Raw genomic sequence first — 22942 nt, forward strand, 5'->3', positions numbered from 1 at the left:
TCCCATGTGTACAAAAAGTTATTGCGACTGGAGAACCAATTTTTCTCAGTGGGAAAACCATTAATTAATTATTTAAAATGGGCATTTTACAGATCATATTCGTTAAAAAATAATATTTCTCCAAATTCGAGCTAAACAATTCTGTTCTGAAATTGTACAGTTTTTGTTTAAGCTCAAGATGGAGAATCTGGTTCGATTGTCGTACTGAATTTTTAGTAGAGGAAAAAACGTTAGGAAGGAGAATATGTGTTTGAAATATAACTTTTTACAGACACTATAGTTATGAATGAATTCTCTCATTTAGAAAACCTCATTGTCCCTTAGAAAGAAATTCCTTCTTCGTTTTCCCTAACAAAAAAAGGAAATTTACAAAATTTTTAAATTCCAATACATAGTGTATTCATAAGCTACTAAAATACAAAAAAAAATATATAAATGTTAAACAATTTCAAATTGTTTTCTATTTTGTGGTTTGTTTCTCTTACGTTGCTAAAAGGATTTTTGATATTCTACAATGGGTGATATTGTGTTTTCATTTTTCTGTTACATTTTCTGCATTGAAATATGTATTGTATTTCAAATTTTATCATCTACTTCTTCTTCCTCTTCTTTTTCATCTACATTTTAGCCTATTAAAAATCTAAGTAGAGTTGTTTGTTGGAAGGTGGTTGATGATGTGGGGGGGAGGGAAAAATTATATATGCATGGAGTGGTGGTGGTAGCAGGAAGACCCCCACCGCTTACCCAGCACGCACCATTACTGCTCTACATACATGGCAATTTATACACCTAACCTTGTTCAGCTCTCCTCGGGAGAGCCCAAACTTTTCTGTTGACGTTGTGATTGTTGCGTTTCATAGTTTTCTGCAGCCGAATTGCTGTTGTGATATATTTTTTGCCTTTTAACCACAGCTGATGATGCGGTCGATGAACTTGTACTCGAAGCCGATGGCGACGATGAGGGAGTGTTATACTATTGGGTTTTATCCTTGCCAGCCCCACCCCCACCGGCTGTGACACTGAGACCCAACAGATGATCACCGGCCAGCAGACCTGCTGCGGCCGCCCCCGGTTGATGGGCATAGTTGCGTATCTGATGCAATGATATTAGCTGTGTGGGAAAGCCTGCTGCTGCAGCGGCATTTTGTTGATAGATATAGGCAGCAGTTGGTGGGGCGGCTCTCTGTTGGGCCAAGGCGGCTGCCTGCAGATGGGTCGGTGCCGTGGGAATGGGGGTAAAAGCCGATGTGGTCTTGACATCATAGGGGGATGAGTTCACCACTACCATGTTGTTGGGAGAGTGGGATTGTTGCTGTTGTTGTTGCTGATGATGTTGCTGCTGTTGTTGTTGCGATGTTTGACGTATCACCAAATCCTCACCCTGTTCGATGGGACTTTGCGAATGATTGGGGGTGTTGCCACTGTTTGCACTGTCACCACCACCGCCGCCGCCTCCGGCTCCTCCACCACTCGCACCATTGGCATTGCCATTAACCAAACGTTGATGATGTTGTAGCAATTCCTGCTGCTGTTGTTGCTGTTGATGTTGTAGCGTTGAGAAGTTATAGCCATTTTGTGTCTGTTGCTGTTGGGCCTGGGCCTGTTGCTGCTGTTGAATGGCTTCCGCCAAGGTGGCAGCATTGACCGCTCCATCTGCACTAACCTTGGCCCAATAGGCGGCATTGGCATCTCCTGCGGCGGCGGCATTCATGACCACTTGCCGCTGCAGACTCAGGCCAATACCGCCAGCCGGTACATGATGCTGGACATTGAGATTGGCATGACGCTGCTGTTGCTTCTCCGCCTTTTCGGCATGCTTCTGCAAATGCTTTTCCAAATACGTTTCCTGGGTGTACGATTTACCGCACAAATTACAGATATGGGTCTTCAGATGTTTCGAATCCTTGTGTTTGGGTATGTGTTCGAGCAGGGTCATTTCGTCGGTGAAACACTTGTAACAGGAATTACATTTATAGGGTTTGTCCGTTTGATGGCAACGCGAATGCGACTGCAGATTGGAGAGTTGCGAGAAGGCTTTGGGACAACCGGCATGGCGACATTTGTAGGGCTTGTCGCCCGTATGGGTACGTATGTGCTGTTGCAGATGTGATAGCTGGGTGAATTTACGCTGACAGATTTCACAGCGATAGGGTTTAATGCCCAAATGGATGCGTGTGTGCTGGGAGAGGTACGATGAGTTGGCAAACGATTTGGTACATTGGGTACATTTGTAGGGTTTGGTCTCTCGACCATCCGCCGCTGAGGTATGATGATGTGATCGATGTGATTTCTGTGTGGTTGTCTGTTGCGGTTGTTGTTGCTGCTGGTGATGATGTTCCAGCGCAGCATTGGGATCGTACTGAAATGAGAAAACAAGAGAGAAGAGGAATGGAAGTTAGTGAGGATGTTTAAATGAAGTACCTCAAAGGAAGTTTTGTAAAAAAAGAAATCGGAAATGTACTTCTCTTTCCGAGAATCTATGGTTTTGAAAATTAGGGCCGGTTTCTCTTTGAGGTTACGAAATGTATGAATGCGAACGAAAAGCTGAATTCCAAAGAAGTTTTAAAATGTTGGATTTTCTGAGTGTTTCTTTGGAAGGGAGACACTTTCATAGAAACCGGCCCTCATTATAATTTTTGAGGTACATTTTCGTTAATAATTTTTTAACTTTTTTGAATTTTCTTCTTTCTGTTGTCGTTTTTTATCATTCTCCACCAATACATACCTTTTGTTCCGGCTGTTCGGTCATATTCGGTGTGGGCGGTGAATTTGGCGGACTGTAAGATTGTTTCAGCTGTTGTTGTTGCAGATGCTGTTGTTGCTGCTGCTGTTGTTGTTGCTGCTGTTCGTGAGCCTGCTGTTGCTGCTGTTGTTGATGTTCGGCTACCAATTGCTGTTGTTGCTGCTGCTGTTGTTGTTGCTGCTGCAGATTAACACCAACCAAACCATTTTTCAATGAATAATCCAAACGTTCAACATTCTGTCGAAACTCATTGATATTAAATGGTTTATTGTATTCATGCACCAATTGGGCCGTACGCAAGTCAGCTGTAGTCAAATGACTCAGTGACGATAAGACGCTGCGATCATTCATTGAACGTAATTGATCGATTGTCGGTCGTCGATGATGTAAGTTGTGCAGATTGTTGGCAGTCACACCTCCTCCAATGGCTCCGGCTCCACCCGCGGCAGCGGCTGCTGCAGCTGACTGATGATGCTGATGATAGACGTTTGATGAGGCAGCTGCTAAGGCCGTTAAGGCTGATATATCAGCCATAAAAGGAAGTGATTTTTCAATTTTACGTTAAAATTTCTCGTTATAGGCTGGCTGGTTGGTTGGCTACACAATAATATCAACTTTGCATTGAGTTTCTGGCAACGTACGCTTTCAATGATTTCCGGATAAAAACTAACTGGCCACCAGCTTGGTAAAAATTTACCAACTATGCAAAGAACGGGAATCTGAAAAAAGAATAAAGAAAAAAAAAAACGTTAAAACGAATTTTCATTCATAAAAATTATTGCGTATTTTTTGTTGACCAAGCATCGTCACCAATAACCCTCCAAAATATGGCCAAAATGCACATTATGCGTAATACTTTCAATGTACATTGCGAGTTCGCATTATGTACTTGGTATTTACGTAAAAGTGGACTATGTACTTAATAATAAAAAAAATACAGTGGGGTATAATATTTTAAATGCAAAAAATGGATTCATTGAATGTAAAGCCATTTTTTATAAACCCAAATTGAGGCAAATTTTCCTCTGGTTTATATTAAGTTTACGCACTTCTTTTGTTCCGGGACTCATAATGAAATTTCGTCTAGAATATTTCATCCTTTAATACAATGCTCAAAAAATGCATTATTAAGGGAGATTTTGACTCAGTTAAAAACCCCGTCAAATTAACAGTCACAAAACGTAAACATACAATTTCAAATTTTTATATAAAAATTTGAACTGGAATTTTTCATTGAAACTATTAAACCTAGACTTATTGTTTATTCAGAGACTTATAGTGAAATTTTGTGTAGAATATTTTCTCTTTCAACACTTTTTGTCAAAAACGAAGTGTTATGTAACTTTCATGCCTCACATCGCAAGACCAAAGAAAAAATCGATGAAAAAAGTGGGCAATATTTTCGCGCTATTTCTGCAAAATTGAAACAAATATTTTCCTGATATGCAATGGAAATAGAGATTTATTTCCTTTGGTGACTTAGAGTGAAATTTGATGCAGAGCATTTTTGTCTTTGAGGTCATCCTTCTAAAATGATGTTTTGTAGGAGAATTTAACATAAATTCATAAGAAATAAAACGTGCTTTAATACTCAAAAACGGTTTTTTACACCAGAATTTATGGTAGTTTCTTATGGTACTTATTAAGTTTACAAATTTCCTTTGTTGCAGAACTCGTAATGAAATTTGATCTAGAATATTTCTTCCTCTGACACTTCCCCAAAAATGTTAAGTATTATGGGAGATATTTAGTCAGTTTTGCAACGTGTAAAATTAACACGTCAAAAACGTAAACATATAATTTCCTCTTTTAGTGTTCAAATTTCGAATGCAATTTCCTTAAATACTATTATGCCTAGACTTGTGGTTTCTTCTAAGACTTATAGTGAAATTTGTTGTAGAATATTTCCTCTTTTGATACTTTCTGTCAAAAACGAAGTTTTATGTCACTTTCATGCCTCAAATCGAAAGACCAATCTATGAAAAGAGTGGAAGATATTTTCATTGTTTTTTTTTTTTTTTTTGCAAAATTAAAGCATATATTTTCCTGATATGCAATGGAAATAGAGATTTCTTTTCTTTGGAGATTTATAGTGAAATTTAGTGTAGAATATTTCCTCTTTTGAAACTTTCTGTCAAAAATGAAGTTTTATGTAACTTTTATGCCTCAATCCGAAAAATCAAAGAAAAGTCTATAAAAAAGCGGGAAATATTTTCCTGCTTTATCTGCTTTGAAACAAGTATTTTCCTGATATTCAATGGGAATAGAGATTTATTTTCTTTGGTGACTTAGAGTGAAATTTGATGTAAAGTATTGTTGTCTTTCAGGCCATCCTTCTAAAATTACGTTTTGTAGGAAAACTTAACATAAATTCATATGGAGTAAAATGTGAAATAATATCTAAAAAATATTCATTTATTAACAAAAATTGATGATATTTTATTGTCGTAAGTATTCGGTTTTCAAATTTCCTTTGTTCCGGAACTCATAATGAAATTTGATCTAGAATACTTCTTTCTTTGAGACATTCCCCAAAAAATTATACTTAAGGAAGATTTTGACTCAGTTTTGAAACGCATTCAATTAATAGTAGAAAACGCAAACATAATAATTTCCTCTTTTAGTGTACAAATTTCGAATGCAATTTTCTTAAAAATTAGTAAACCTAGATATATATTTTGTTCTGAGACTTATAGTGAAATTTGATGTACAATATTTTCTCCTTTGACACTTTTTGTCTAAAACTACATTTTACTTTCATGCGTCAACTCAAAAGACCAAAAAAATCGATAAAAAAAAGTTGGGAAATATTGTCGTGCTTTTTTGGCAAATTTGAAACAAATACTTTCCAGATATATATTTAAAATAGATATTTCTTGCCTTTGGTGATCTACAGTGAAATTCGATGTAGAGTATTTTTGCCTTTGACTCCATCCTTCTAAAATGATGTTTTATTTGAGAATTTAACATAGATGCATACGGACTAAAATGTGATATAATATCTAAAAAGAATGCATTTATTAACCAGAATTCATGATATTTTTTGTTGTAGGTATTAGGTTTCCATACTTCTTTTGCTCCGGGACTCATAATGAAATTTGATCTAGAATATTTCTTCCTTTGACACATTTCCCAAAAACTTAATTCTTAAGGGAGATTTTGACTTAGATTGGCAACGTATTCAATCAAAAGTCAAAAACGCAAACATATAATTTCCACTTTTTTATATAAAATTTCGAATGCAATTTTCTTAAAAACTATTATGCCTAGACATGTGGTTTATTCTAATACTTCTAGTGAAATTTAGTGCAGAAAATTTCCTCCTTTAACGCTTTCTGCCAAAAACTAAGATTTATATTACTTTCAAGTATCAACTCCCACCAACAAATACCAAAGAAAATGCATCAAGAAAAGCAGAAAATATGAACATTTGACTACTGAAATTGTTACCGAAACCTTAAATCCTCAAAGACGTGGGACTTTAGGATTAACCGAGAAATTTAAATCCCAGCATTTTTATTTAAGAAATTTGGAAAAAAAATCGACACTTTTCCACCCCACTGTACTCATCAAGTGCAATTTCTTGCACCAGAAAGTAGTACTTTTTTATATAGGAAATGTTGTTTTATACCAAAAAAATTGTCTTGAAAGCATGTAACAAAAAACAGCCAACAAACAGAACACCAAAAAAATTAACTGTACCCCGGTAAATTATTTAAATCCATATTCAGCACAAAAACTCACATTTAAGGGAACTTATTGCTAAACGTTTCGCTTCGTCATTACTAAGCAAAAAATTGGTATTTTAAATTTAAATTGAATTCCAACTTCAGTGGCTGGCGCACTGTGCCAAAAACAAAAATTGTTGCAATTTCCGACAGTAAAAAAGCAACCGAAAAATTATAAACATACATTTCAGCATATTTTATCATATTTTTTTGTCGACTGCAACCATCTGAATTGCCAAAAAAAAGAATAAGCGCCAATGAAAGTTTGTTTTTTTTGGTGGTTCAATATCAAGTCCAAAAAATATATGAAAATTAATAGCTTGTTTTAGAGGGGGTATTTCAAGATTAAGATTTTACACTGGTTTACAGCATACTTCTTCAACTTGTAAAGAGTTTTCTTTAAGAACTATTTCTATACCCTCCATACTATGTATGGTGGAGGGTATAAAAATCACAATATTAAACATTCTTCCTAAAATTAAATAGGTTGGTAGGAGTCCAAACCCACCAACAAAACTTGCAAATTTTTTACAAATCATTTCACCGCCATGGTTGACCACAAGCACACATGTCTGTCTATCTACAGTGGTGGCCATATCATATGCAACTGAAATCTAACCTTTACCAAAAACCGTGAAAAATTTTTCTGAAAACAAAATTATGCAATTATTTTTTTAAATATTATTTTTTATTGCTTGTAGTTTAAGAAAAAAAACATATACTCCATAGATATTCAATTCATTTATAAAAAAAATTAGAAAAAGATATTCAGTCTTATTATTAAGTGGCCAAAACATATGCAACTAATTAAATCGAGCTCAGTAAAGTGCAAATAAAATTAATATTTTGTTGCAAATCCGTTGTTGTCGATTACAGCCTGACATCTTCGAGGCATTGACGCTATAAGATTGTCAATGACGCTTTTTGGGATTGATTTCCAGGCATCTTCCAGCCGGCAAAATAAAAAATCTAAACTTGTACAATTTTCTCGATCAATTTTTTTTGTTTACGATTTCCCACAGATTCTCTATTGGGTTTAAATCTGGGGATTGGGGTGGCCATTCCATCACCGCAACTCTATTATCGGCAAACCACGATTTGACCACCTGCGAAGCGTGTTTGGGGTCGTTGTCCTGTTGAAAGACCCACCGCAATGACATATTATATTCTGCGTATGGGAGCATTACCCTTTGCAATATGTCTTTATACATAAATCTATCCATAATACCAACAATTCTGTGCAGTGGGCCAACTCCGGCACCAGAAAAACAACCCCACACCATTATATTGCCCCCCCCCCCATGCTTGACCGTTTTTTTACAGTAACGTGCTTCGAGTCGTTTTCCTTCTGGTCGCCTTACATAGCACATGCCATCGCTACCAATTATGTTAAATTTGGACTCATCACTAAATAATATAGTTCTCCATTTACTCTCTGTCCAATTTATATGAGCTTTAGCTAATTCCAAACGCTTCTTCTGGTTTCGCTTCGATATCAGTGGTTTTTTTGCAGGACGTCTTGCGCAGAGGGAGGCTTGTAAAAGTCTTCTACGGATGGTGCGAGCAGAAACTGGCAACTGAAATCTTTCCACTATCTTAGAGGAAGATATAAATGGGTCTTTTTTCACGTGTCTGATTATTAATTTGTCCGTCCGATCGCTTGTTTTTCGATTTCGACCACCACGGTGTATAACAGAGACTTGTGAATTTTTTTTGTAATTATTAATGATGCGCGATATGGAGCTTTTATGAACGGTATATTTCTCGGCAATACATTTCTGTGATAATCCAGAAGGATACGCAGTCACAATTCGTTGTCTGAGCTCAAATCCAAATTTATCGCGTGCCATTTTTGAACAAACTCTGTTTTAGCTTTGTGAAAAAACAACGCAATAAAAATGTGAAGGTAGCTTTAAATCTCTTTACGCAGTGTCTCTAGATAATAATAAGAAGAACAATAGAACAAAGGAAATTGTAAAAATGCCGTTATTTAAACCAAATATATAAAGTTGCATATGTTTTGACCACACCAAATTTCATATTTGTCAACAAAATACCTGTGAACATAGAGATATAAACAAAAGCTGCACATTTTGATAATAATTTGAAATCGTATGAAAGTAGTGACTATAATTAAACCATCTTTATATACTTCGTTGTGAAATTTACAAATTTATATAGCCTTTTAACGTAGATGAATCTAAGTTGCATATGATATGGCCACCACTGTATATACATATATACCTACCAATACTGGGTACAAACAATAACAAAATAGTAGTCAATGGACGTAATATATAGTTGCAGCATGATAAATAAAAATGTGGCAGCAGATACCTACACAAAAGGACACACGGAATTGTTGAATGGGAAAGAACGAAAAAAAAAACATAATTATTTTAGTCGCATGCCAAAATACGTATTCATTATTATTGTTACTATTCCGGTGGGTATTTGGTTTTTTGTTGTTGTTTTATGCAATTGACAGTCAACCAGCAAACCATTGAACTGAGAGTGAGAGTGCATATGAGAGTGTGGTATTTAAAAAAAAAACACCGTATTTTGCATATGAAATGAGAAATGCCTGCAGAGAAGAGAGAGAGGCAACATAACTCATTCAGTGTGTCAATGCCGCCAAAAACAACAACTACAGAGTGCTTGCTAAAAAACACCCTGCATTTGCAATAAAAAAAGTTGCGAGGATATTAAAATAAAAAATACCCCAAACATTGATTGTTGATTTTGTCACGGGCGAAGCGTTTTAGGTGGCATGTGCGAATTGCAAATGAATAAAAAAGGAACACATAAAAAGCGGCTGCATGCAAGAGTGCGAAAAAGGGGGTGGAATGGGAGAGTCAATGCCAGTCAAACAGTTATTGGTGAGATTAAAATATTGCGATGAAACAACTGTTTCTCCTTTTTTGTTTTCTCTACATGTTTTTGTTATTGTTGTAGCTACCTATAGTAATCAAAATATTAACATTTGCAAAAACTAAAAAAACTCCAACAACACTTTCATTCAACAAAACACGGCACACATTACTACCGGAAAATAATAGACTACGAAAATGCCAATAGAACAAAAACAAACACGTTCACACACAATGAAACATTCTATTGCAATTTGGTGACGATTGTCTGCCAGTCGTGTGGCACCGAAAAAAAAACAAATTGCAAAAGGAGATATAAAAGAGATTTTTCTTTCATTTTTCTTTTGAATTTTTGGCGAGAAATTAAATGAGATTTTAACAGTGTGTTTTGTTTTTGTCAAAAATCAACGATTTTCTTTCCATTGCATATGACAACAACATTGCAGAAAACCTACCAATCCAACCAAATATCGGACGTACGAGGCGCGTCTGCTCAAAATCTGCAGTTTTTTCCGACGCGTCTGACCGACGTAAGTCCGAGTTCTAAGAAATTTGCTTGAAGCTTTTTTTTGTGGATTTGGATTGCGCTTCTCTCTCTCTCTTTCTCGCTCATTGAGGGGTTTTTTGTACTTATAAGCGTATATGATATATGACAGCTGTTGTTAATGTGCACATCAGCACTTCATAAAGCCTTTCTTCGGAATTTGGATCGAAAACTGTTAAAAAGTCGGTAAAAAATCAGAAATACGAACGATATTACTTCTGAGTTTGGTCCGAACTCGTTCCAACTACTCAAATTTTCCTTCCGAATTCGGCTACAACTTTTAACCGACAACATGTCAACCACTCCAGACAACTTTCGGTCACAAGTCGCGCCGAATTTGATCCGACATCGGAAGTTCCACGTGAGAGTGGTAGAAATAGTAGTGGATTTTTTAAAAAACTTAACTTTTTTTGTTAATTTCCGAGAAGAGCCTATATGCCTATAGTCGGCCAGAATTTTTGGAAAGACATTTCTTTAACGTCTAGTCAAGGCCCCATAAAAAACTTAAAGGCTGTATGTGCCGAATAAGCCATTAAAGACTTCCGCCTACATTACTTATAGTTTGAAAATAATAAGAAAAAATTACAAACAATTAAAAAATCTGTAAGTTCTGCCGGACCTTTGAATACCTCCACCGTTTGGAACGAATTTGGCAATTCTCAAAAACAATAAAATCCGTGAAAAACGCTGTTAAAATCTTAAAATTACCGAATGTAGCTTGTTATATTAGGGTCTATACGACGACATGGACCTGCATAGGTAACTTTTGTCATAAGCCATTACAATATTCAAATGCGAAATTTTAAAAAATCGGTGAATAAGGGGGCTATACGAAGACGTGGACTGCACAGACAATCTCCTGTCATAGGCTGTAGCATCCATTACGAACTTTAAATACCAAATTTGAAATAATTCTGGTGAATAAAGTTGCTAAAATCAACAAAGTGCCGAATTTCGGGAGGTACAGTTATATGTGGGGCTATACGAAGACGTGGACCTGCACAGGTCTTGGTCTTGTCATAGACTATAGCATCCATTACGAACTTCAAATACCAATTTGAAAGAATTCCGGTGAATAATGTCACTAAAATCAACAAAGTGCCGAATATAGGGAGGTACCCTTATATGGGGGCTATACGAAAACGTGGACCTGCATGGCCCATATTCAATACCAAAAGTCCTGCAGGCATAATATACATTTGTGTAAAATGCAGCGTTCGAAAATAAACAGTACACTAACATAGTGTACTGCACCGGTACAGTATCACTAAAAAAATTTTTAGCGGTAGTGTTCCGGTACACTACCACTAAAAAATATTTTAGTGATACTGTACCGGAACACAACGATGATCGTAGTGTACCGCAGTCGGAGCGCTAAAAAATCGTAGTGTACCGCAGTCGGAACACTAAAAAATCGTAGTGTACCGGAGTCGGAGCACTAAAAAAACGTAGTGTTCCGCAATCGGTGCATTAAAAAATCGTAGTGTAGCACATGACCACATTAGAAAATCGAACTGATTTTAAACACTCAGCCATACACTGTAAAATATTTACAGCCTGTTCCACGATCTCGAAAGAAAATTTGTGCGAACGAAGGCTACTCACTCACTTTCGCATAAGAATGCGTTCCACTAACTTTCGTTCTTTCTTTCGCATAGCCTTACGTGATTCAGTGTTGCAAAATATTTTTTGGCAAAATTAATCGCGAAATAAGGCAAAAAAAAGCGCCAAATGTCTAATATAAACGCGAAAAAGCAGCAGTGGCTCTGTCTCAACTGACAGTTCAGTTGTAAACAAACAAATTGTAAATAAACAAACAAAATAAAATTTCTAGTGATTGTGTTCAGATTATTTGTGTTCTTAAAAAAGAAAAAAATGAATATTTCTGTAGCCCTATTTTTTATGGATGATGAGGAGGAGGTTCAAATTGTGCCACGGAGGCATTTAAGAGATGCTTCGAATTTATTTGAAGTACCTAACAACCAGTAAGTATGATTGTATTTTTACATTTTTAAAATAATAAAAAAATGATTTTTTCTAGGTTTGTGTCTTCCAGTGGTCTTCATGGGATTGCCTGCTGCTTCCAAAAATTGGCACTCCTCTGGCGAACTTAGGATTCTCCCCCATATACTCAACTATTGCCCGCAGCTGTGTAGTTTTTTCGTGCTGGAATTGAGAAAATAAAAAAATATATATTTGTTGTTCACAGATTAAATTGCATTTATTATTTTTACTTACATGTTTCTTTCCATTTTCAATCAAGAAATGTTTATGTTAAAACAATTTTCCTTAATTTTTATCATTCGACAGCAAACACACAAGTGACTGATTTTGACATTTGTGTTCGCATGCGTACGAAAGAAAAAAGATAGTGGAACGCAAAATTACACTGAAACGCTTACGTTTTCGTTCGCTTTGATTTTCGTGCAAATTTTCGTTCTGATGGATTTTAGTGGAACGGAAATCAGCTGTTTGTCGTGTAAAAGTTGTGCGAACGTGTTCTTTCGACATCGTGGAACAGGCTGTTAGTTTTTTACACCAACACTCATTCATTTTTCGGTACCACAAAATAGCAGGTAAATTATTTGCATAATAACCCATTGCAATGCAACCACTAAAATACCCTTTTTCGTGGAAAATTTCAATTTTGAATGGTTAAATACAAATTATTATGACTTCAGATTTGGTCCTTTTTTATTCTTTCTACCTATTCCCATATTTTTCTACTTTCTTCAATCTTGCAACCAATCTAAACATACATGACAAATAAAATAAATCCAGCTTTTATTTTCATAATATTGAATTATGCTAGTAATAATTTTTCTCACAAATCGTAAACAACACATATGTGGTACACTACCGATACATTATTTTTTTTAATGTTCCGCCATGCGGTACACTACGATTTTGTTGTGCTCCGACTGCGGAGCACTACGATTTCGTAGTGCTCCGACTGCGGAACACTACGTTTTTTAGTGCTCCGACTGCGGTACAGTACGATTCTTGTTGTGCTCCGGTACAGTATCACTAAAATATTTTTTAATGGTTGTGCTCCGGTACGGTACATTATCTTAGTGTACCACTCCACCTCGGAACGGTACAGAACACTACGGTACAGTACCATACTGTTTATTTTCGAACGCTGGTAAAATGTTATCTACTTCAATTCGTTCGGATGCTATAGTGATCTCCACAGACGGACGGATTGCTAAATCGACATAGAATTTTATGCTGATCAAGAATAAATATAATTTGTGGGGTCTAAAATGTATATTTCGAGGTGTTACAAACTCAATATACCCTCCATACTATGGTGGAGGGTATAAAAAGGCTGTCCACGTCTTCGTATAGATACCTCCCTATAGTCGGCATTTTTCAACGATTTTTTTTTTTTTTGAAAATTTGCAAATTCCTTCCACATGGTGCAGGTTATTCAAAGTTCAACTCGCCCGAATTTACTTTTTTTTTGTTATTTTTTAAATTAAATTTTGGATACTTTCCTTCGCTTTCGAGCCACCCTAATTCAATTTGAATGGAAATCCCTTTAACGAAATCGTGTGGTTTAATAAAATTACCTGACATAAAATTAAAGATCAATGATTAAGAAACGAACATAAAAAGTGTAAATTACTTTCATTGGAAATTTAAGTGTGCGGCAAAAAAAGCCCAAAACAAATCACAAAAATTAAATTGGCAACAAATTACGACAAACAAAAAAAATCAGCCACTAAAAATTCTCGTTTTTTTGGGGCTAATTATAAACACCATAACAAGTGATACAAAAATATAAATCGGTCATTTTATTTTTGGCAAACGAACGAAAAAATCATTTTTTTGCAATAAAAATTACCTACCTACAGGAATTCGGATTTTTTTCGCTTTGCGATTATCACATCTCAATTTCATTGCCCCCCAAAACAAATATTAATGACTTTCGCGTTTGTTGTTGTTTGGTGATTTCGTTTTTTTTTTTCATTTCATGTGTATGAAAGTTATTACGATTTTTTGTGAAAAAGAAAAAACATTAATTTTTTCTGTTCAAACATTTTTTCTGTGTTTCATATTTTTACTACTATGCCACAATAAGAAGCAGCAGCAGCAGCAGAAGCAACACCAACAACAATGATGAAATACACAAAAAAGTGAGTATATCTACTCCTCCTCGTATAAAAAATGGTATACACACAAAAAACTTGTCAGAATTCTCTATGAGCAAAAAACCCCGAAACAACAAAAACATGTATGCAAAAAAATAAAAACTACAACAACCCAACATCATCAGCATCGTGGAAAGAGAGAGTTCGTTCGTTCGTTTTTTGCGAACTCATGAAACACCAAACACACTCACACACACATAGCCACACAATGAGGGAGGGAGTAGCCCATGCAAAAAATGTTTGTTGTTGTTGCTGCTGCTTTTGTAATGGTCGGTCAAATTCATCGTTGTTGCTGTTGCTGCTAGTTCGTATAATAATTTGCGCGCGATTTATAGGCGCAGTCAACAAAAATAAATAAACACACGAATATGCCAATGGTATATGGTTAACGGCGTCAAAATACATGATGCCGTGGCATTGTTGTCATCGGCATTTGCCGTTTGGTGAGCATATGTAAACAAAGTAGAGACACAAAAAAAAAACTGCAAAATGTGATACCACGAAAAAACCAAAAACAACAAACATACATATCAACCAACGTAAACACGACAACGCACTCATGCAAACATGTGGGCCCACGGTTTGTAATTGTTGTAAAGGTGTGTGTGTATGTGAGTGCGTGCATGCACGTTAAAAAATATGAGAAAAAAAAACAGCCCAGTAGTGTGACAATTTAATATTAATAAAAAATTATCATTGACAGGGTTGCCAATTACTCGTTTTTTACCATATTTCTCTAGTAAAGAGGGTGTAAATTAAACACATTTATTTCTTTGTAGAGAGAAGGGATAATAATAATGACTGAAAATGGGCCCTTATAATAGATATACTTTGCAGCCCAATGAAGACAAGGGGGACGGTGGGCAAATAGTTTTAGCATACTTGTTTTTGTTGCCATACACAGCAATATTTGTGGAAACCAACAGCAATGATGGTCAAAAGTTTGAGTTCACAATGAAGAAAAAGGATGATGGATGCTGGGAGGAAGAATTGTAAATGAGTAAAATGCAAACTAGGGTGGCAATGGGTGGATGGGTGATAATACAATAATGTCCCAGAGATGAGATGATAGGGGAATGCGTTGAATGTTTGTGGTTTTTGTATTTAAACAGAGATAGGAAACAGTGAGGGTTTTAAATATGGACAATTTTAAAATTTAAGAATAGTTGGGTATTTAAATTAAGAAGAAAATTTAAGGCATAATTGGGTGGGTATTTTATGATGAAAAATCATTTATGTTCTGAACCTTGCTTGACAGCCAGATGTAGGAGAAAGCAGATGAAAGAAAGTCAGAGTAAGGGAGCTTAATAAGGGAAGCTGTTTTTGACCTCCCACAAAATCTGAGGCTATGGGACAAGTATACCAGGGGCACAATTCTTGTTCTATGAAAATGTAAAATGAAAACTGTTATTAAGAAGAGAATCATCAAATAAAAATGTATAAAGGAAATTGGTATTTTTCCTGTCATCTTTTCAAACAACAATAATCCATCCCGACACGGTCAGGACTTGTTCATCTTTAAACTTCCACACTTTTTAATGAAAAATTGGTATTTAACTGTATTTAGGGTGCTATAATATGGAATTCTGCAAAGTTGTAGATAATAGAATGATATTTTTACACCATTTTATATCCTCCACCATAGTATGGAGGGTATATTGAGTTTATCGCTCCGTTTGTAACACCTCGAAATATACATTTTAGACCCCAGAAAGTACATATATCCTTAATCAGCATAAAATTCTATATCGATTTAGCGATGTCCGTCCGTCTGCCTGTCCGTCTGTTGAAATCACTCTAGCTTCCGATCGAAATGAAGTAGGTTGAAAAAATTTTACTCAAATGTATATTATGTCTGCAGGACTTTTGGTATTGAAAATGGGCCATGTAGGTCCACGTTTTGGTATAACCCCCATATAACGGCACCTCCCAATATTCGGTATTTTATAGATTTTAGCGACATTATTCACCGGAAATGTTTAAAATTTGGCATTTGAAGTTCGTAGTGGATACTACAGCCTATGACAGAAAATTGTCTGTGCTGAGTCACGTCTTCGTATAGCCTCCATATAACCGCACCTCCCCGATATTCGGTAGTTTGATGATTTTAGCGACATTATTTACCGAAATTGTTTCAAATTTGGTACTTGAAGTTCGTAATGGATACTACAGACTAAGACAAAAAATTGTCTGGGCATGTCCACGACTTCGTATAGCCCCCATATAACGTTACCTCTCGATATTCGGTATTTTATAGATTTTAGCGACATTATTCAACAGTTTCGTATTTGAATCGTGTAACATTGCCATCTGCATTACACATTTTATATTATAATGTAAATACGTATATATAACACACGACATATTTATTATGTAATCCCATACTTGGCTCTTTTTATAAAATCCATTATAGACATGAAATATGCCTGCATTATCCCCCAGCTAATAGTTGCGATTTAACCTCAAACTCTCCAAATGTCATTTTTATGAAAAACTATATCGGGGAGTTTGAGAAAAATACCAGTTAGCAACAAAATATCAAAGTGCAGCCAAGCCAAGCCAATTTCAATTTTCATTTCTAATCTTTGGTTTTGCTTGACCGATTTCCATGGGAATGGAGAATAGTGTGTGTGGGTGTATACGAAAACTAAAGAAACTATATCATACAACTCTTTAAATTACTAATTAAAGTCAAGTTCCCATCCTTCACACAATACAATTCATTTTTGCGTAGGAGATTGCGCAGGATTACATTTACAGTGCCAAGGGTTTGATGGAAGAAAAAGAAGGAGCCAAAAAGGATGCAATGACACCTGTTTTGTTGTTTGCTGGCTGGCTGACTGGCAGGCTAATAATGTGTTTAGACCTCATTGTTGATGCATGACAGCAAGAATATTTGACTTGAAAACTACTCATCACACACACACACCCAGAGATATGGGTAGGTGATGTATATTTGTTTTTAAGTGGCTGATTTTGTAAAAAAAGGTAGGATGGGTATTGCCCATACCTAAATTGGTATACATAAAAGTTTAAGAAATCAATAAAATAAAGTTGATAGGGCTTATAAAAATGTAAGTGGTAGATACATGCATTGCTGCAGACAAATTTGGCTAAACTTTTGATTTCTATTATTTGGGAGGGCAATAGAACATATTCTTTTGAAAGACAAAGAAGACAGATAAAGGTGTTAGGAAGATATAAGAAAAACTTTTAATATCCTCCACCATTTGGAAGAAACAGAAAAAAATTCAACAAATTCCGAAAAATACCTTTTGAGTTTTAAACGAAGGCTATACGAAGACGCGGACCTGCATAAGTAATTTTTTGTCATAGGCTGTAGTACCCATTAATATCTTCAAATACGAATTTTGAAACAAATCCAGTGAATAATGCCGCAAAAACATCAAAATACCGAATAAAGCGAGGTAACGTTATATTGTAGTTATACGAAGATGTAGAACTGCATACGATTTTTTTTGTCATAGGATATACTACCCTTTACGAACTTTGAAAACGAAATTTGAAAAAACTCTAGTGAATGATGTCGTTAAAATCATCAGAATACCGAATATCATATGGGGGTTATATGAAAACGTGGACCGACATGGCCCATTTACGAACTTAACCTGCCTACTGGGAAAATACATACAGGGTGAAATAAAACAAGTAAAAAAACATTAAGTTCGGCCGGGCCAAACTTTTAATACCTTCCACCTTAGGGTAAAAGAAACATTAGAAGAAATGTGGCAAAAACCATTAAAATGCCGATTGTGGGGAGGTACCGTTATATGGGGGCTATACCAAAACGTGGACCTATAATTACAATGTTTCGCCACCGGAGCTGGAACCCATTATGACCCACAAATACCAATTTTTAGACAAATCAGTGAAAAAATGTGGCAAAAACCATCAAAATACCGAATATCGGGAGGTACCGTTATATGGGGGCTATATCAAATCATGGACCCATGCATGCAATGTTTCGCCACCGAAGCTGGAACCAATTATGACCAACAAATACCAATTTTCGAACAAATCCCTGAAAAAATGTGGCAAAAATCATCAAATTACCGAATATCGGGAGGTACCGTTATATGGGGGCTATACCAAAACGTGGACCTATAATTACAATGTTTCGCCACCGGAGCTGGAACCCATTATGACCAACAAATACCGATTTTCAGACAAATCCGTGAAAAAATGTGGTAAAAAAAACTAAAATACTAAATATCGGGAGGTACCTTTATATGGGGGCTATACCACAACGTGGACCTATACATGCAATGTTTTGCCACACGCTCAGGGACCCGCTATGACCTACAAATACCAATTTTAAGACAAATCCGTGAAAAAATGTGGCATAAATCATCAAAATACCGAATATCGGGAGGTACCGTTATATGGGGACTATACCAGAACGTGGACCGATATATCTCATTTTCAATACCAACCATCCTAGACACAATGCAAATAGCTCTGCTAAATTGTGGAGCTCTACGTCAAATAATGTGGGCTGTATCGTGATTTCAACAGACAGACAGACAGACGGACAGACAGACAGACAGACGGACATCGTTAATACGACTTAGAATTTTATGCTGATTATGAATATATATACTTTATGGGGTCTAAAACGAATATTTAGGGATGTTACAAACGGAATGACAAAGTTAATATACCCTCCTTTCCAAGGTGGAGGGTATAAAAACAGCAACAAAGTCAAACGTCATAATTTTTATTTTTTTTTTAATTTTATTGAATGAAGGCAAAAAATGTCGGAAATAGCATCAACTTTTAGAATAAGTTTAGCTTTGTTCGAATTGGTCATCTCTGACACGTATTATGGGCTTCAAACGGACAATGAAACCGTCACACGCTGCCCAAATGTTGCTCTGCGGTATTTTGGCCCATTCCCGGCCAGTGGGCATTGTGCATTGGAAACAAAATGGGAACCCCATTTTGTAACCATTCTTGGTTGGTGCGTGCTGAGTGCGAAGGTGCTGAGTCCTGTTGGAATGTCCAAGGTCTTCGGCCAAAATGTTTGCCTGTCCAAGGCTTTGATACACCCTCCAGAATATTTTCGCGATAATATTCGGCATTTATTCTGATGCCACGGCCGATAAATACGAGCGGAGAGCGACCATCGGCTGTTAAGGTGGCCCACATCATCACCATGGCTGGTGCTTGAGTTCTGGTGGCCAACCGAAGGTGCACATTTTCAGCTGACCTCTTTCGAAAGTAAACACGATAATTTTGTTTGTTTACAAACTGCAGTTCACCACTTTCGGCCGAGCGAAACAACTCTTTGGCTTTCTTGAGTCTATTATCTTTCTGTTGCGGTGTAAGTTCTTGCACTGTTTGCAATTTCAATGACTTTACCCCGAGCTCATTTTTCAATATTTCCCAAATGGAATATTGTGATATGTTCAGCTTACGAACCATTTTTCGAACACTGCGACGCTGGTTTCGATCAAGTCGCTTCTTTACTTTTCGAACTATTTCTGCTGATGTTGCTGTTTTCTTCCGTACACTTCCTTGACGTCGGGCTACGCTACTATCCCAGCTCGGTAACGAGCGATGGTACGAGACACAGAAGATTTATTCACATTTAAATGCTGGAGTGCTCTAACGATAGCCACTTGTGGTTTTCCAGCCAAATATAAAGAAATCACACTATCACGCTTGAATTCCATCACGAATAATTTTTTTCTGGAAAATTCTCACGCTGTAAACAATATAATGAGCTGTCACTGGAATAATTTTAACTGTTGTCGGAAGAATGGCTTGGAAATGACAGCAGTGTGAATTTGGTTGTAGGTTTTTCATCTCACCCTGTATATCATATTTATTTAGGTCCAATACGAAATGGACAATGTTGGTCCATTCCTTCGGAACTCATACTCCATAGAGGGTCAAAAGTTTGAATAATCAAAATATATTTAAATAATGGAACATTGGCTGAGGGTATACATCTGTCGGCCAAACCGATTAATATTTTTTTACATGTTTTTTCCCACATTTAGTTACAAAAATTCTTATTTACTTGAGTTTGAATAAAAAATACCGTCTACTGGCACTTGCTGATCACCTTCCTACCAAATTTCATTTTTTCTCATCATGGAGATTGTAAATTTATTGATCTTAAAACAAACTCCATTGTAATAGTAACTGCATCCCTTGATCCATTGTTCTCGCTTCTTCAATTTAAATATATCAGAGAGTTTTTCACAAAATAGAGTAAAATTCTGTATTTTTACTACTTTCTAATTCAAATTAGCAACTTTTCTTCGATTTCATTCTATTCTCAGTCCGAAAAGAAATTCCCTACCATTATCTAGTTAAACAAACACATAAAACCGTATTATGGCAACTCTGCATGATAAATGAGCGCGATTTTTGACAGACTGAAAAAAGAACACACGAACCATTCAATCAACAACAACAAAATGCATAGGCATAAAAAACTGTATTTGCTAGTCACAACAAGAACAAGATATAATAAAGTAGCACCAGCAGAGTTTATGCGAAAAAAACCATAATGTCTTAATAAAACAAAACACGCATACAAAAAAAGAAAACAAAGAACAGAACAAAAACAAGAATTAATGCAACAACACAAGTCAACAAGAACGTCATACATTGAACCGAAAATATAATTTCACAAAAACCACAAAATAAACGTCGACGACGACGAAGAAGAGTGGACAAAACACTCTCTCACACACGTACACAATAAATGTTGTTGTAATCAACAAGAGGTGCTAATGCTGCCAACAAAAACAACAATAACCCATCGTTGAGATGGCAGAGAAGAAAAAAAAAACTATTTAGAGAAACAAATAAAAATACCAGAAGTTAGGCCAACTAATCGAAAGAAACAAAAAAACTACCTACCCAGAAAAAAAAAAGAACTGAACTGTTGATGAAATGAATTACTGGCAGTGGCCAACAAATAAAACAACAATAATGGTCGTTTAACAAAAGAAGAAGCAAAGGAACAATAGAAGATCATAAAACAAATAGACGAAAATGAGTTGGTGGCGGCGGTGGTATGAGTGATGACAACATTTGAGAAATACAAATCGCCAATTTGGAGGGGTGGACAAGAAAATCGCTTTATCAACAATCATTGCAAAATCTGCCTTTGCTTGCTGATTTTTTACAAAAATGTAAAACTTTGGCGATACATGCAATAATTATTGGAACAATACTGTGTTGTTAATATATACAGGGTGAGATGAAAAAACTGCAACCAACTTCAGACTGCTGTCATTTCTAAGCTACTCGTTCGACAGCTGTTCAAATTATTCCAGTGACAGCTCATTACATTGTTTACAATATTTTGGTGAAAATTTTTCAAAAAAAAATAAAAAGTTATTCGTGATGGTGTGATTTCTTTATATTTGACTGGAAACCGCAAGTGGCTATCGTTACAGTACTCATACCATAGCTCGTTACCGTGATACTGGTAGCGTAGCCCGACGTTAGGGAAGTGGACGGAAGAAAACAGCAACATCATCAGAAATGGTTCGACAAGTAAAGAAGCGACTTGATCGAAACCCGTGTCGCAGTAGTTGAAAAATCGCTTGTGAGCTGAACATATCGCAATATTCCATTCGGCAAATATTGAAAAATGAGCTCGGGGTAAAGCCGTTAAAATTCCAGTGCAAGAACTTACACTGCAACCGAAAGAAAATAGACTCAAAAGAGCTAAAGAGTTGCTTCGCTTGGCCGAAAGTGGTGAACTGCCGAATTTGGTTTTCTCCGATGAGAGAACATTCGTTGTCCAGCAATTTGTAAACAAAGTGTTTACTTGCCGAAGAGGTCAGCTAAAAATATGAACCTTCGATGACCACCAGAACTCATGCGCCGCCCATGGTGATTGTGTGGGCCGTCATAACAGCCGTTCTAGCTTCGGTGGCATAATAATTAGGACAACATTTTCCCATAGCGCACATATAACTCTAGTCACATTTATCCACAAAATTGTTTCAAGTTTGGTGTTTTAGAAGATTTGATAGTTGACAACCCTTGAAGTATAAATTTGTCTACAGATGTTCCCAGTTTGGCCCCCATATAGCGTCCACACTCACTTTATGGATTTTCCAAAAATTTCAACAGCATAATCCAAACGGGCTTACTGACATTTTTAGTTTAAAGTGGCACACGTGTGAATTCAGATACTTTTATATAAAAATTATTCCTTTACCCAAAGGTGGAGGGTATTAAAAGAGCGGTCCTGCCGATCTAAATGTTTTTTTTTACTTGTTTGATTTACCGACTATCAGTAGAGGGGTTACCATTTGCAATGAATCGCTATGAATGAAATGTCTAAATTAACGACAGCATTGTTGCTGTCCACAGGACTTAGTGATTACTTTATTTTGGACGTTAACTTGCCGAAAAATTTCATAAATTACCGAAATTATAAGAATTTTAATTTTAAAGATTTCTGTCCGTAACTCAAAAATGATTTAGAGAACCCCACAACAAGGGCAAATTTTTCAGTGATTCAAATACTTCCATGATTCCACAGGATGAACAGGATGATGGGCGCTGATCAAAAATACCCATATACAGTCTTAACAGAACCTACACATATCATTTCCATGAGTAGCACATCTATTTTCACATTGCAAGTAATTATAAAAAAACGCGAAATTGACATTACTGATTGACACTACCAAACTGTATTTTTCTCATTAGAAAAATTCTCTCTTTCTCTTCGGCAGGCAGAAGAAACAGCAAAAAACAGGCCATTTACAAAATATGAAGAAGAACACACAACAACATCACAACATCATTTAGGAAAGGCACGAACCTGCACACAAACAAACACGAACACATACACACACACACACATCTATAGAAACTGAGGCGTGCACAACAAAAAATTT

The 22942-nt window shown here is 36.1% G+C and overlaps 1 protein-coding gene and 1 long non-coding RNA gene across 2 annotated transcripts in view; one reads left to right on the top strand and one right to left on the bottom strand.

Moving 5' to 3' along the window:
• Positions 1 to 527: 527 nt before the first annotated feature.
• The window catches only part of LOC101897308 (zinc finger protein squeeze), a 28802-nt gene continuing 6387 nt past the window's right edge, over positions 528 to 22942 (bottom strand). The window contains exons 2-3 of the mRNA XM_011296435.3: positions 2726 to 3462; positions 528 to 2359 (exon numbers count right to left, since the gene is read on the bottom strand). Of these exons, the coding sequence (XP_011294737.2) occupies positions 974 to 2359; positions 2726 to 3277 (1938 nt within the window). The 5' untranslated portion in view covers positions 3278 to 3462 and the 3' untranslated portion in view covers positions 528 to 973. The remainder of the gene's footprint in view (positions 2360 to 2725; positions 3463 to 22942) is intronic.
• LOC131804758 (uncharacterized) lies at positions 11425 to 12100 on the top strand. Its single transcript, XR_009343259.1, has 2 exons — positions 11425 to 11870; positions 11927 to 12100. It is a non-coding gene; the product is annotated as an uncharacterized LOC131804758 (long non-coding RNA).

The sequence above is a fragment of the Musca domestica genome, unplaced genomic scaffold (genome assembly GCF_030504385.1).
Source record: "Musca domestica strain aabys unplaced genomic scaffold, Musca_domestica.polishedcontigs.V.1.1 102, whole genome shotgun sequence".
Classification (NCBI taxonomy): domain Eukaryota; kingdom Metazoa; phylum Arthropoda; class Insecta; order Diptera; family Muscidae; genus Musca; species Musca domestica.